Genomic DNA, 14867 nt, shown 5'->3' on the forward strand with positions numbered 1-14867 from the left:
GCCATAATACCTACAAAGGGACAGAAGGACCAATACCTATCCCATTTAATCGTCACTGCCCTATTGACAGCCCTATGAAACTAACATGTTTACACCCTCCTAGATAAGACAACTGTAGCTGGGGAGACAAAGTGAATTGCCCAAGGCCATAAAGCTAGCAAATAGTGGAACAGGAACAAAGCCTGGGCTCTCCCTGATCTGATACCTGGAGCTGGGAACCAGAAGCCATCAATAAATGAGAGAGACTCTAGGCTAACACTACTGCCAAAGGGAATGTTGCCTCATAAACTCTACATTGGCGTGCATCTGGATTCAGGCTTCATTGCAAAAGTATGGGTTTTCTTGACACTTTCTTTTGTCTCGACAAGCTGTGTGGTCTATTTGCTTGTGTATGGTTATAAACAGCAGTCCACCAGAGTCCTTTTCATTGTCCTCCTATATTCACTGGTGATAGAAGCCAGCACACATGAAAAGCCTTTTTTTTATGGGCTTCTCTACAAACCCTTTACTTCTCATCTTTCTTTCACATTCCTAACAGCTTTTCTCCCTTTCTTATTCACCCTTTTTCTTTATCTATTACCCAACATCCAGGCATTTAGTTTTCCTCCCACCTGATCTTAACCTATGGGAAATATAATAAAGTATTTTCTTAAGCAAGACTTGGTAATATGTTGAGTGATTTATCATTATAATCCAGGTTAGAAGTTGGGGCCTAATGACACTTTCTGACTCTGCTTTGGCTGAATTGCTGCAGTCAGTTATTTCTCAAAGTCTTGACTAACCCAGATGATAAGTCTTAATTGCAAATTATTCTAATTTCATGTTTATTTTATTTTGACATTAGTGACTTGACTGCAGAGAAATAAAGAATAATTGTAAGCTAAAGTGAAGCCCAACAAAGAATTCTATTGACTGTGTGACCTCATCGGAGGAAGTGGCCACAACCTTCTTGTTTGTTGCCTATTTCTATTTTTTTCTTTGTAACAGTGGACCTTGCTGAAGGAGTCCTTAGAAATGTCCAGTTTGCATAAACCGAGGCCCCGGATCAACAGATGATTAATGCAGGTAACAACCCTAGGCACCTATACTTTCCATTCTGAGTTAATTCTATGTTCTCAGAGGCAAAGCTAAGAAATAAGGTCTTGAATAACAGTGAGATTAACCATTTTCTCAAAGGCAGGACCCATTGTTTGATAATACTGCAAGCTTCCACTGCTTCCTTCTAGCACAAATCTTGGTTCTTCTTGTTTCTTCCACACTCCTCACCTCATTCTACTCCACTGGGACAGCCCATAATTTGGGTTACCAGTAAAGGCAAGGTAGCATTCCCAACATCCTTGTGACAAATCCTAAATTAACAACATTTAGAAGAAGCCTTAACATGTATAGCAGGCAAAAATATTCCTTCAACACACACACACACACACACACACACACGGAGTGTGTGTGTAATCATTATCTTTAACACTAAAGGCAATCTTTCTGTAATCCCTTAGTGGCACGACCTGGTAAGGAAGACAGTGGCACCCAGTGGACAAATGTTTGATTGTTTGAGACAGGTGTTCCATTCTGAAATATTCTCAAGAACTTTCTTAGGAAATATCAGGTTCTTCCCTTTCCCTATCCTCTCATCCATGTTTTTAATGTCGACTTAAATTTTAAAATAGGGGACAGAGGACTGTTCTTAAAGTTTTTATCTTTTCAAGGAAAAGACTAGACTCAAACACTGGAGAAAGCAAAAATTTTAGGATTAAATCCTGTGACAACAGTGTTGATTGACTCCTCTCAACAGTAACAATGAAGACAGCCAAATCTCATAAAATGCTCAAGTTAATTAAAAATATAATATCGAAAATGCCTGCAATGTGCTTTACATATCATACTCTCCCTTTCCTCAAACCATGGCCAACTTCCAATTAAACTCACTTGGTTATGCAAATTTGGCAACTTCAAGAAAAATGCTTTAGTACAATTAACACATACAGATCCTGCAACTTAATGCTATTGTGCAGTTTATCTTGGAGTCATATAAACACCTATTTTCATTCTTCATATCTTCCAATTTTTCTATTGTCTGTGAGCTACTTGGATAGAGAAGCTCTGACTTATATGTCTTTCCTGCAAAACACCTAACCAGCATCTTACTTATGGTAGGTACAAAAAGGTTGTGAAATCCAGTTTCCATTTTATATATTTAATCTGCTATATTACTGAAAAAATGAATACATCTAATTGTTTGGTGTTATACAAAGAGATCATCCAGCAAAGAATCTTAAATATTAGGAGCTATCTGTGAAACCGCCTTTGTAAATTATAACTGAGGAAATTATGACAGTGAAAGAAATAAGACCTAACCGACTCTATCTTGCTTCTAACCCTTAAGCTGTCCTTGTTCATTCCTAGGCATAGGCCGAACTATCTGTGGGAAGGAATTCAGTTCATGGTTTGACTCTGAAACAAAATTGATAACAGCCTTTTCCCAAAGACCCTGCTCTTGCCTGAGGTCCAATCTGCCCCTGCAGAACTACCAAATTAGCTACAAAATTAGAAATTACAATTGAGGGGTCATGCAGCCTGTGGCTCTGAGAGTCTGAACCTCCCCAAATTGCTCCTGGGGATAACATCACTATTGTAAAGTTTAAGATCAGTGCTTCAGATATTTTGCAGACCCTGCACTTGATGGATCAGCTGACACCACCCAGCCCAACCAGTTCTGCCATCACACCCAGGAACAGAAGGCATTAAGAAAACCTAACTTCCACCCACTATGATTCCATCTCCAACCTGACCAACCAGCACTCCCCACTTTCCGGGTGCCTCCCCGTCAAATTGTCTTTAGAAGCTCTGATCCCTGAATGCTCAGGGAGACTGATTTGAGTAATAATAAAACCCCGGTCTCCTGCACAGCCAGCTCTGTGGCTCTGTGATTTCCTCTTTCTCCACTGTAATTTCCCTGTCTTGATAAATCGATTCTGTCTAGGCAGCGGGCAAGGTGAACCCACTGGGTGGTTACATCTGCATTGGATAAAATAGAAATATTTCATTAAGAACCAAAGGAATGGGTACTTGTTTTTTTCTTTGAGACGGAGTCTCGCTCTGTTGCCCAGGCTGGAGTGCAGTGGCGCGATCTCAGCTCACTGGAAGTTCCGCCTTCCAGGTTTATGCCATTCTCCTGCCTCAGCACCCGCCACCATGCCCTGCTAATTTTTTTGTATTTTTAGTAGAAACGGGGTTTTCACCATGTTAGCCAGGATGGTCTTGATCTCCTGACCTCGTGATCCACCCGCCTCGGCCTCCCAAAGTGCAGGAATCGGTACTTTTATGAGTGAATTGAATCTTACTGATTCAAACGAGATATCATTAAAAGTCATTTGATTACCCAAAAAATCCCATATACCTTCTTAGTGTAACCTAATCCCAGCAGGGGTGCCCCTTTTTAGTTATCCACTGAAAAATCCTTCCCAATTTGGAGACTCTGAAATTCTTAGGTTATTTTGTTGTTTTGTTTGTTTTGCTTTGAAATGGTACCTCATGTTTATCATTATATTCTTGGTAATTCTTAATTTTGCCACAGTTCGAGGCTTGTTTCTGTTTGTTTTAGAAAAAAAAAAAAAAAAACAGTTGGCAGGCTAGAGCTATGGCTTGAGGCTGAGATGGAACTTTTCCAAAAGGGTAGCACATTTTTATTAGCTGACACAACTCCCCTGTGACCCCTTGCATCAATCGCATTTAGTCAGTAAACAATAAATACATGCCAAAGTAAGGGATGCACCTTTTTTGGTGAGCTGAAAAAGAAATGAAGGGCATTTGTGTGTGTATCACTAAATTATATATTAATTATACTTTTTCTCATAACACAAGGTGCCTTTCCTCCTTAGTTTCCGCTAAAATTCTGATGCAATTAGCTTTCACTGTACAGAGAGACTACCTTTATTAAAAGTACCTTAAAATTATTTGTTTCCAAAGTATCTAAAATATACTTTTATCTAAATATATCAATCCAGGAGAAATTAATGAACATTTCTAACATTGCAGGGCCTCCTCCATCCTTTTCCCTTCACTGACTGTCACCAAAAGAGAGCACTGGGGGACCCAGACTCCAAGCAGTTTGTCCTCTGGGGCCAAGTCTCTCTGACCCGGGGAAAGGCAACAATAGTTGCACTATTTGCAAAGTATAATCTTATTGGGAAATGTTCCAGCCCTGGTCTGAGCTTTACTGATACTAGTAAAGCTGGTTTACTGTCTCTGAAATCATGGACCTGCTGTACATGCAAAGCACTCTAAGGTGTCCAGGCCACCTGGTGCAGGCCAGGCTCCACTTATCATCTGCTGTTTTGCTTCTGTAATTTTCAAAAACCTAAGAGGGATGTCAATATTTGAAAAACTCTCTTCTAAGTACAGTTTCCTAAAAATAAAAGAAAATTACTTCTGCATGACTCCAATAGGCTTTATTTTATCTTTGAGCTTATCTATTTATAATGCAAATATGCTTTGCTTATTCAGGAAAACCATTTAGTTAAAGAAGGTTTGCCTAACTCATGGCCTGTGGTGAATGAAAGTCAAATAGAATACAAAGATGAAAAAAGTTTTAAAGACCGAAAAGTTCCATACAGACTAAAGTAGGCACTGTTATGTCTAAAATGAATGGAATGCTGTGTGCGTGTGTGTGTGTGTGCATAACTGCAATGTGTATGTGTGTGTGTGTGTGTGTATCAGTAGAGGCAGAGGTTAAAACATGTGTTTACATTTACACTTGCCATGCTGCACACTGAGGAACATTTGTTTCCAGTTCCCATAACAGGTGTTACCTGTTCAGATAAAGCTTTAGCCTTTTCTTCTGCTTCTTTCAGACAAGTCTCCAATGACTCAAGTTGGGCCAAGGTAAACGCCATCTGTCCAGTATCCAGGGACACTTTCTTTAAAAAAAAAAATCAATTATTACTTTTTGACAGGGATCGTTTGAGCACATCTCAAACAATCTTATGGACTAATGATAGGCTTGATAAACTCACACAAATCCTCCCCTTTTCTTAACAAGGAAATAAAACGGCAAAATGTTTTAACAATAGTTTTATTTAAAACATAGAATGTAAAAAGAGTAAAAAATAAATGATGACAATGAACAGCTTTAGAAAGTTAGATTAAATAACTGTCATTGGAATTTGATTACTTTGAAACTTTTGTTCTTCAAAAGGTTAGGTTTAAAATTTCACATTCCTGATGGAAGATGTCACCTAGAATGCGTATGTTTTTAACATTCACCTAACAGTAGGAACGGAGTCAACTGAACTCAGAGAAACCCTGTTTCCTCTCATCTTCACCTTCTCAGCACATGTCATTAAAGCAAAGATACCACATGTTTTAGAATCAGATCATTCTTCCCCAGAGCCTGGCTAATATGACTCAGCACATGTCATTAAAGCAAAGATACCACATGTTTTAGAATCAGATCATTCTTCCCCAGAGCCTGGCTAATATAACCCTCCACCTCCTGGGTTCAAGCGATTCTCCTGTCTCGGCCTCTGAAGATTACAGGCACGTGCCACCACGTCCAGCTAATTTTTATATTTTTAGTAGAGATGTGGTTTCACCATGTTGGCCAGGCTAGTCTTGAACTCCTGACCTCGTGATCTGCCCACCTCCACCTCCCAAAGTGCTGGGATTACAGGTGTGAGCCACTGTGCCCAGACTCAAAATGTTTCTAAAGTTACTTTTCCTCAGCTACAAGCTGAAGAGTACACAAAATTGGTATGAAAACACCAGGTACAGGCCCTTGTGAGGCTAGAGCACTTCCTTGCTACTCTTTTGCTATTGTAATACTTAATAATTACAAAGCAATACAAAAAGTTGGAAAACCTTGTACATGCTAGGATGATGACCTTCCTATAGTTTCTCTGGGTGCGTCCTGTTTTCTTGCGAATACTCCTGCTGCAGCTGTTTCCAATTAACCCCATAAAGAACGAACTGCATTCCTACATATCTTAAAGGTCTAACTTCTGTTTTATTTTTTTCCCTGTGGCTTATGAGACCACCGATTTTACATGTGTGCATTTCCTGACGATACAATACAGCCATCTGGTGGTAAATGGAACCAGGCATAAAAATACAGCATTCGTTCAGTTTCTGTACTTGTTCATACCATACATCGAACCTTGAGTCTCTGCCACTGGCCTCTGATATAAACAGAATTCTATGAGACGAGAGGCAAAAAAATATTTCTACTTCACCAACAGCCTGGCTCAACAGTCAAGTTCTGCCACTACAGGGGCATACTCACCCTCAAAAGTTTGCCTTTAGGGGAGGAACATCTTAGGCTGGAATGGTGATACTAGGAAGTGAACCAATTGTCCTCGGATCCCTGATGGTTCCAGTAATTTCAAAAATGGGTTCAAAAATTCTCAAAAAAAAAAGCCTTTAAACAATATTCTTGTGCATTTACACTTAGAGATGAATACAGGCTATAAGACATTATATGCAGAAATGGGGAATTGTCATGAGGCCAAACTATTTTTAAAAGATGGGGAATCCCTGATCTAGACTTCTATTTCCAGGGAAAATTTTCTTGTTGAATGGTTGATCTCAAGAGGAACTTTTTAAAATTTGTGTGAGTAGACTCAGCAAGATCATCTAATCCATTTCTCCAGGGCTTCTTCAAACACCCAAAATTTCCCCAGCCGAGAACAACGAACATTTCCATAAGACAAAAACATTATAAGTCAAAGCCAAATGAAACAGGCGTAACTGAGAACTGTTATTAAACACAGGACTTTTTGTACAGACAAATTTAGGGAATTGTCATGTGTTTTAGGACAGGGAAAGACCTGAGCAAACCATGGAGAATGCAAAGTCAGTCTTTTACACCCCCACTCCAGCTGTAGTGAGCACGCCCTGCTCTCTGACCTGTCTTTCAGCTTCTGCCATGCTCTTAAGGGAAAAAGCTTACACAAAAGCAGGCACTTTTTAAATAGGAGGTAACTCCATTAACAGAACAAAGGCAAACAAAAATGAAGTCAAGAACAATTTCAAAAATAAGTAAACACATGAAGATAGAGGTTTGGGAGGTGGATATGTGGTTTCAAAGACTAAAAAAGTTAGATGCACTCAGTCGTTGTCCCAGTTTTGCAAGGTACAATGGCAGAAGGGCAGAAAGATAGGACTTCCATTATTAATTTCATTTTACTTCCAGGTACATGTGGACACATGCAATTTGTATTAATAATGAAAATGAATATTCTCAGTGGTTAAAGTAGTTGCAAGTGAATTATATTAATCAACAGTCTATGACATCAAAATGATGAAAATATAGGCAATATACAGGTGTTTGGGAATTGAACCTGTGTATGGATTTCCAAATGGTAAATTCCAACAATTTAATAATAATCCCCATTGTGAATTTCTACTTTTTGTCTTAAAATTGTCTACCTAAATATTAAGTTATTATCTAAATACAGATACCTAATGTAGCCAAGATGATCAATAGAAGATGATACTAAATAACACTAAAAATTCAATAAACTCTTTGATTAGAGTAAAGACACCTGAGTATTATTATGCATGGATGTTGAGGTTGATAGTTTACTAATTGAACAAATTTTATATGACATTGTAAGAGTAGACTTTGTTCTGGTTGCAAAGGTTTCTCATATGATAATTTAAAGGAAAATTTACATATTATTTTCTAATTTTATATTTCTTGATTTCTTAATCTATTCCAATACCTTCTCATTATCCTCTACCTTGCTGTTAAGGCTTTATTTCTCTGTCCTAAAATGACAGCTATACAAACCCTTTGACCCTTAAGGACTGGCTCAAGGTTTCTGATTGATCCAACTTCATGTGCCATATCTAGAAATGTTCCTGTCTGCAGAAGCCAGACAGGACTTTGCTGAACAGTAAGTAGGAGCCTGATAAATAATTGTTGATTGATTAAAGGCTCGGCAGTCAGTGAAGGTGGTTGTACCAGAACGAGCAGTCCTTCATGCTGAGAGGCTATAACAGTGACTTCTTTGAGCAATACTTTTCATGCATCTGACCTGGGACATTGACAAGGATCAGAGCCACAGAGAAGTTCTGCTTGCCATGGTCAGGGGCCAGACTGTGCAGATGAGGACAAGAATGTGGGCATGAGGCTGAGTGATGGTAGGGTTGTTGTAAGAACTGAATGAGGTAAAGCAGATAAGTGCTTTGACAGATGAAGTGCTCAATACATGTTAATAATTCCATTATCCCAATTCCTTTAAAGAGAATAATTTGGTATTAAGACTCTCTAGCTTATTTTAAAACCCAAGTAAAAGAAAATACCCACGGGGACACTTTCATAACAGCAAGTGATCAAACGGCAGTGGGAAATTCAGTCAAGTTTGTAATTAAGAACAGTTAATGCATTAAATATGGGCACGTACATTTATTTAAGAGAAAGAGTTTTAAATAAAAGTGTGGTTATGGCAAATTTCACCTTTGTGGAAGAGCATTTTGACATAGGTCAGTTTTGGAGAATTCAGTGTCTCTAAAATCTGAAGCTTCTAATATGTCAGGGTTCTAGCAGCAGCCCCTGCTCAGTGGTAGAGTAACTTCCTTCCAGATAAACACATTTTACAATATCCTGTTTGATATCTATTCATTACTGCTGCCCATTCCTCTCTCATTCTGCTTGACAGGCACCTATCACCCTATTCTTCCTTACCCTTCTGCAACCTACTCATTTTCTTATGCAGAGTCAAGTCTTTCCCCAGCTGATCATCTTCTCCCCCACCCACCACCCATGCCTCATCCCCTCACCCTGGGCACATTTATTTCATCTCTCCCCACTGCCCTTTCATGATCGGAATTCACGTCACAGTGATAATTGCATCACTCTCATGTTCTTTTGTGTTTAGCGTTTGCAGCAGTTTCTTACACTAAATTGCCCATTTCTACTTAGGCAAATATTTAAAAACTCAATTTTCCTGGTTCTAATCCATTCTGATGAAAACAGTATTCCTCTGTGTTTGGGTTTGCCCCAATAGTCACCTAAGAAGATATTTAAATTCAAAATGTGAACAAATTACAACTAGTTATCAAAATGCTCATCAATATGGCTGAGCAGGACGTGGCTCTGGGAGGATGATGGCCTGGATTGAGCATAGCCTAAGGAGCACCCTGCTTGTAATCTGGAAGGTATGGTCTATATCTGACTTGATTCTAAGTGATCATGTGACTTCGAGCCAGCTGCTTCATTTGTCTGCGTCTCAACATTTTTGTCTTTAAATGAAGAATGTATTCATAAAGCCCAGGAGGAAATAGATGGCTACTCCAATGCAGAAACTGAGGAGAATTAGACGAAGGGACGATTTAGAAGGTGTGGGTAAGATTAAAGGAACCAACAAGGGTTGGTAAGATATTCCCTGGAAGTACAGGTGCCCTTTGCCTTACCTTGACCTGAAGAGGTAGGGGAAGAGCAAAACTGATAGGTCTAGAAAGAAAGCTTGAGGAGAGGAACACAGCCACGGCCAACTATGTCTAGGCAGTTGTGGTGGTTGGAGAGAAGTAGGGAGGGGAAACGAACCAGCAGAGTCAATAGCCTGACCTTAACTCCTCTCATCCCCTGTTCTCCTGTCTGTGTCTTTCTCGGGCTGAACTCAACAAGCCAGAGGTCAAGAGAACCCGAATAAATGTCCAGAAAGATTAGCGTTCCCTGAAAAGATGAGTTGGAAAGGGTGGAGAGTGGATAGGGAGGAGGAAACAAAGAAACCTCAGCCCAAAGGGGTTTAATTATATTAGTGGTTCCCAAATGCCACCCCATAGATCAGTGTTGGTTTGTGATAACATTTGTGCCAGCCAGTAACAAAAGGACAAGGCAAACTTTTAAAGAGAACATTGTGAATTTTTCATGAAGCCAAATTGATTCCTCTTTAAAGACTGTCATTTATTCTGAGATTATAATCATTCTACTGTCTTTGGTGTTAAGAGGATATTTCTTTAACAAATGATGGCAGTATATGGAAATTATTGTGTTTTAGTGTCTTGAAAAAAAATTGAAAAGTTGGCAATCATATGAGAACTAACCCTAATTATTTTGGGTGTGAAAATTCTTACTGGCTTATGAAATCTAAGTATAGAGACCTCCTATCTAAATGATCCCTGTTAAATTGTGAATTGAATGTTTTATCAGGTGGCCTTTCCAGATCTAGAGTCCCTGAATCACCCTGGACCTCGTTCAAGATGCATCTATATTCTATATCAACTTATCTGCCTTAGCAAGGTTCCAGGATATTATTTTTTAAAGAAATAAACACATTCCTAAAGGTCAACCTTTCACCCTGTGAAAGATTTAACTACTTGTCCATTTCTATAGCCTCACTGATAGACTAAAAGAAAAAGATATTGGAAAGAAATTGTTGACTCAGATTTTAATTTATAAAAAGGTTGTTGGCATGGAAGTTAAAGAGAAATGACCACGTGACGTTTGATAGCTTCATAAATAACTTTAAATAATGGCTAACCCCAAACTCTTAACATGCCAGCTCTTATTCCAGTTCAGCTCAAAGCAATTCAATTCAAGTTCAAAAAATATTTATTGAAGGCTCACTATTTGCCAGGCACTATACTAGGCAACGGGGAAATAAGGAGTAACAAAGCAGACGTGATTAATATGCTCACCAGGAGTCTCAGCCTAGAATTTCTCTCCAATACAGAAATCTTGGAATTGGGTTTATGTAAAAATGAAAAGAATGTCACAAGTTTGGTGGTTAATTTAACATTTTTATGCTCACTCATAATATACTGCTTTATGCTTTAGGGCTTTGTTCCTTCCTCCTTGATGAAGATTCTGGTTAGAATCTGATAGAAGGTGGTAAGAGGCAGTTCTAATCTGTTTTCAAATATTCCAGGTCTTCTCTAGTAATATTGCTTTATAGGCTCTTAGAGACCTTGTATAAACAGCATCAGAGGAGAAAAAGGACCTTGCAAAAGATGGATATCTTCCATGGTTTAAATTAAAGTTAATAGCAAAATAGGATCTGGGCTAGAGGAGTCCTGAATTCGAGTTCATATTATATTACATATGTTACAGAATCTGTTCTGTGACCTAAAATAGCCCTCTATCATTTGATTTATGAGCAACACAGACTCCTTTGAGTACCTGATAACATCTGTGAATTCTCTTATCAAAAAAAGTATGTGCACAGCTTGCACACACATACAGTAAGCACACGTGCACATAATTTTATATATGCTTTCAGGGTGTTTAAGCACCCTTCTCAATGTCATTCATGTAGCCCACATTAAGCAATCCTTGTTTAGAGGGAATGTCACATGTTAGCCACCTTTAATTTTTATTCAAAAATAAATTGCAGGCTGGGTGTGCTGGCTCAAGACTGCAATCCCTGTATTTTGGGAGGCTAAGATGGACAGGTATCTCGAGCCCAGGAGTTCAAGATCAGCCTGGGCAACATGGTGAGACCTCGTCTTTGCAAAAATTAAAAATAATTAGCAGGTGGTGGTGGTGCGTGCCTGCAGTCCCAGCTACTTGGGAAGCTGAGGCTGAACGATTGCTTGAGCCTGGGAGGCGGAGGCTGCAGTGAGCCGAGATTATGCCACTGCACTCCAGCTTGGATGATAGAGCAATAACCTGTCTCAACAACAATAACAACAACAAAATTTTTTAAAAAACTATTTGTTTTTAAATAAAATTTTCAGTTAAGTGGGATATCGTTTGCCATTTGTAAAGATGGTACTTTTTTGTGTGAGAGGATTATTTATTTTCTCACTCATCATGCGTTAAGTTTAGATTTTGAGTACTTTGGCATGTTGACCAATTATGTTTTCATTCTCCAACTGAATTTTAGTGTTTCAGGAAATGCACATGCCTGTAGGACTTTCACGTCAGCTCATGAGTAAAGTGATAGAATTGATGACATTTCATTGCCCAAGTTGATTGTGGCTTTTCAAAGTTAGTTTTGTTATATAAATTTTGCTATACTGTATAAAATCAACAGCAAATGTTTTATGATTGACAGTGTTCAGACTGGAGGTAACATTTTTCTACTAAAGAGTTTTAGATTCTAAATAGGTGAATTTTTTAAAAAATTAAAAAATCAATTACAATGATAAGAACTTCAATATTCCAACAATGCTATTTCCAAAACCTAGCAAGGAAATCCTTCATTGAACTTGAAGTTTCATAGAAACCGTTTTCATGAGAAACCCTTTCATTTCCTCCCAGACTGGCATTTGCAGACTCCCTTCTTTACCAAGATCCGAAGGAGAAATGTGTTATGCATCCTTTCATAACAGATAAAAGTTTAGCAACTATTTCCATAGTGCTTTCCAATATGATAAGGCACAGAAGACAGATGGAAAGGCTCATTGTGCTGTGAATTTCCACTTCTTTTAAGGTCTTGCAGTCAAAATGCTTCTAAGAGGCATGGCAAAAATATTGGAGAAGAAAGCATAGTACAGCCAACTGTAGCTACTCAGTGGGCCTTAGTTTTCCCATCTGTGAAATGAGAAGACCATTGTACGTCATTCAACTTGACCTCTGCACGGGCCATTTGGCGAGCTGTTTTGACTGCCCAGTGTCTTTCTCTCTTTGGAGAATTTCCCATCCCATATACCCTGTATTCCAAAGTTAAAAGCCAGGAGCTCCTTCCCAAGCGTTCTTCACAGCCAAGGTGTAGTCATGTGACTTAGACTCCACCAAGTCAGACACACCAGCATGAAACTTCAATGTGGATGAGACTGAAATGAAAAAGGTGCCAAACAGCGTGGAATCTGGCTTGGTGGACGGGGTCATTCCGTTTTCAGGGGCTACAGTGACAGAAGACTTAGAAGTAATATCTCAGATTCAGGGAAAATGACAGGTTATAGGTCTGGTGGCAGCAGTAACAGGTTTGTCCTCAGAATCTGCAAGGTAATTGGGTGTAGTAATTCTCTGGCTCTCCTAAAGAACCTCTGAAATACCTAATATTTTCCAATAATTCTTTCCCCCGGAATCTGAACTAGTACGGGTTCTGTTGATTTCAAATATGAATCTGATTGATACAAAGTCCTTGACATAATTATACTTATTGTTTGTGTGACTTTAAGTAAGTAATTTAATTATTCTGAGCCCCCATTTCCTCATCTATAAAAATGGAGGAGATGATAACTCCAGGGTTTGCTGTGAGTATTTCATGGGGTAATTCAGAAACTTACTTAGTATAATGACTGGTCCACAGTAGCAAGTAAAAAGAAAATTCTCTCTTCAAGCTGTAGATTTTATGTTCCTATGGTGTAGCTTCTGGGAGTTCCCAGCCTAGGAGAGAGTCTGGGAGTTGACTGTAAGGACCAGAAACTCTTGGCTTTATGTGAATATACCTCTTAGCCTGGTTACCCCTTGTTAGAAAAGGCACATCGTTATGCATAAACTAAGAGCAAAAATTCAAAAATGCAAGTGGGTAGGTCACAATCTTGTATCCTCCCCTGCCAGCAAAGGATAATTTTTACTTGGCCTGCTCCATTTCTTCTCTTCCTTGACCTTCTTTTTAAAAAATTATTTTATTTTAAGTTCCAGGGTACATGTGTGGGATGTGCAGGTTTGTTGCACAGGTAAACGTGTGCCATGATGATTTGCTGCATCTATCAACCTATCACCTAGATATTAAGCCCCACATGCATTAATTATTTACCCTGATGCTCTCCTTCCTCCCGCCACCCTCACCCTGACAGGCCCCAGTGTGTGTTATTGCCCTCCATGTGTTCCTGTGTTCTCATCATTTGGCTCCCACTTATAAGTGAGAACATGTGGTGTTTGGTTTTCTGTTCCTGCATTAGTTTGCTGAAGATAATGGCTAGCAGCTCCATCCACATCCCTGCAAAGGACATGATCTCATTCCTTTTTATGACTGTATAGTACTCCATGGTGTATATGTACCACATTTTCTTTATCCAGTCTATCATTGATGGACATTTGGGTTGATTCCATGTCTTTGCTATTGTGAATAGTGCTGCAATGAACATATGCATGCATGTATCTGTATAATAGAATGATTTATATTCCTCTGGGTATATACCTAATAATGGGGTTGCTGGGTCAAATGGTATTTCTTGTTCTGTGTCTTTGAGGAATCACCACACTGTCTTCCACAATGGTTGAACTAATTGACATTCCTACGAACAGTGTAAAAGTGTTTTTCTCCATAGCATTGCCGGCATCTGTTTTTTCTTGACTTTTTAATAATTGCCATTCTGACTGGTGTGAGATGGTATCTCATTGTGGTTTTGATTTGCATTTCTCTAATGACCAGTGATGTTGAGCTATTTTCCATATGTTTGTTGGCCACATAAATGTCTTCTTTTAAGAAATGTCTGTTTATGTCTTTTGCTCACTTTTTAATGGGGTTGTTTTTCTTTTTCTTCTACATTTCTTTAAGTTCCTTGTAGATTCTGGATATTAGAACTTTGTCAGATGAATAGATTGCAAAAATTTTCTCCCATTCTGTAGGTTGTCTGTTCACTCTAATGATAGTTTCTTTTGGTATGCATAAGCTCTTTAGTTTAATTAGATCCCATTTGTCAATTTTTTATTTTTGTTGCAATTGCTTTTGACATTTTAGTCATTAAATCTTTGCCACAGCCTATGTCCTGAATGGTATTGCCTAGATTTTCTGTTTGGGATGTTATAGTTTTGGGTTTTACATTTAAGTCTTTAATCCATCTTGAGTTAACTTTTGTATACGGTATAAGGAAGGCATCCAGTTTCAATTTTCTGCATATGGCTAGCCAGTTCTCCAGCACCATTTATTAAACAGGGAATCCTTTCCTCATTGCTTATTTTTGTCAGGTTTGTCAAAGATCTGATGGTCGTAGTCTTATTTCTGAGTTCTCTATTCTGTTCCATTGGTCTATGT

At 38.7% G+C, this 14867-nt stretch overlaps 1 protein-coding gene across 1 annotated transcript in view; it reads right to left on the minus strand.

The window, feature by feature from the left end:
* Window positions 1-14867, minus strand: part of LOC105467225 (coiled-coil domain containing 192) — a 249325-nt gene that overhangs the window by 207162 nt on the left and 27296 nt on the right. Inside the window, exon 3 of the mRNA XM_011716707.2 lies at window positions 4809-4916. Within this exon, the coding sequence (XP_011715009.1) occupies window positions 4809-4916 (108 nt within the window). The remainder of the gene's footprint in view (window positions 1-4808; window positions 4917-14867) is intronic.

The sequence above is a fragment of the Macaca nemestrina genome, chromosome 6, assembly GCF_043159975.1.
Source record: "Macaca nemestrina isolate mMacNem1 chromosome 6, mMacNem.hap1, whole genome shotgun sequence".
Lineage (NCBI taxonomy): Eukaryota > Metazoa > Chordata > Mammalia > Primates > Cercopithecidae > Macaca > Macaca nemestrina.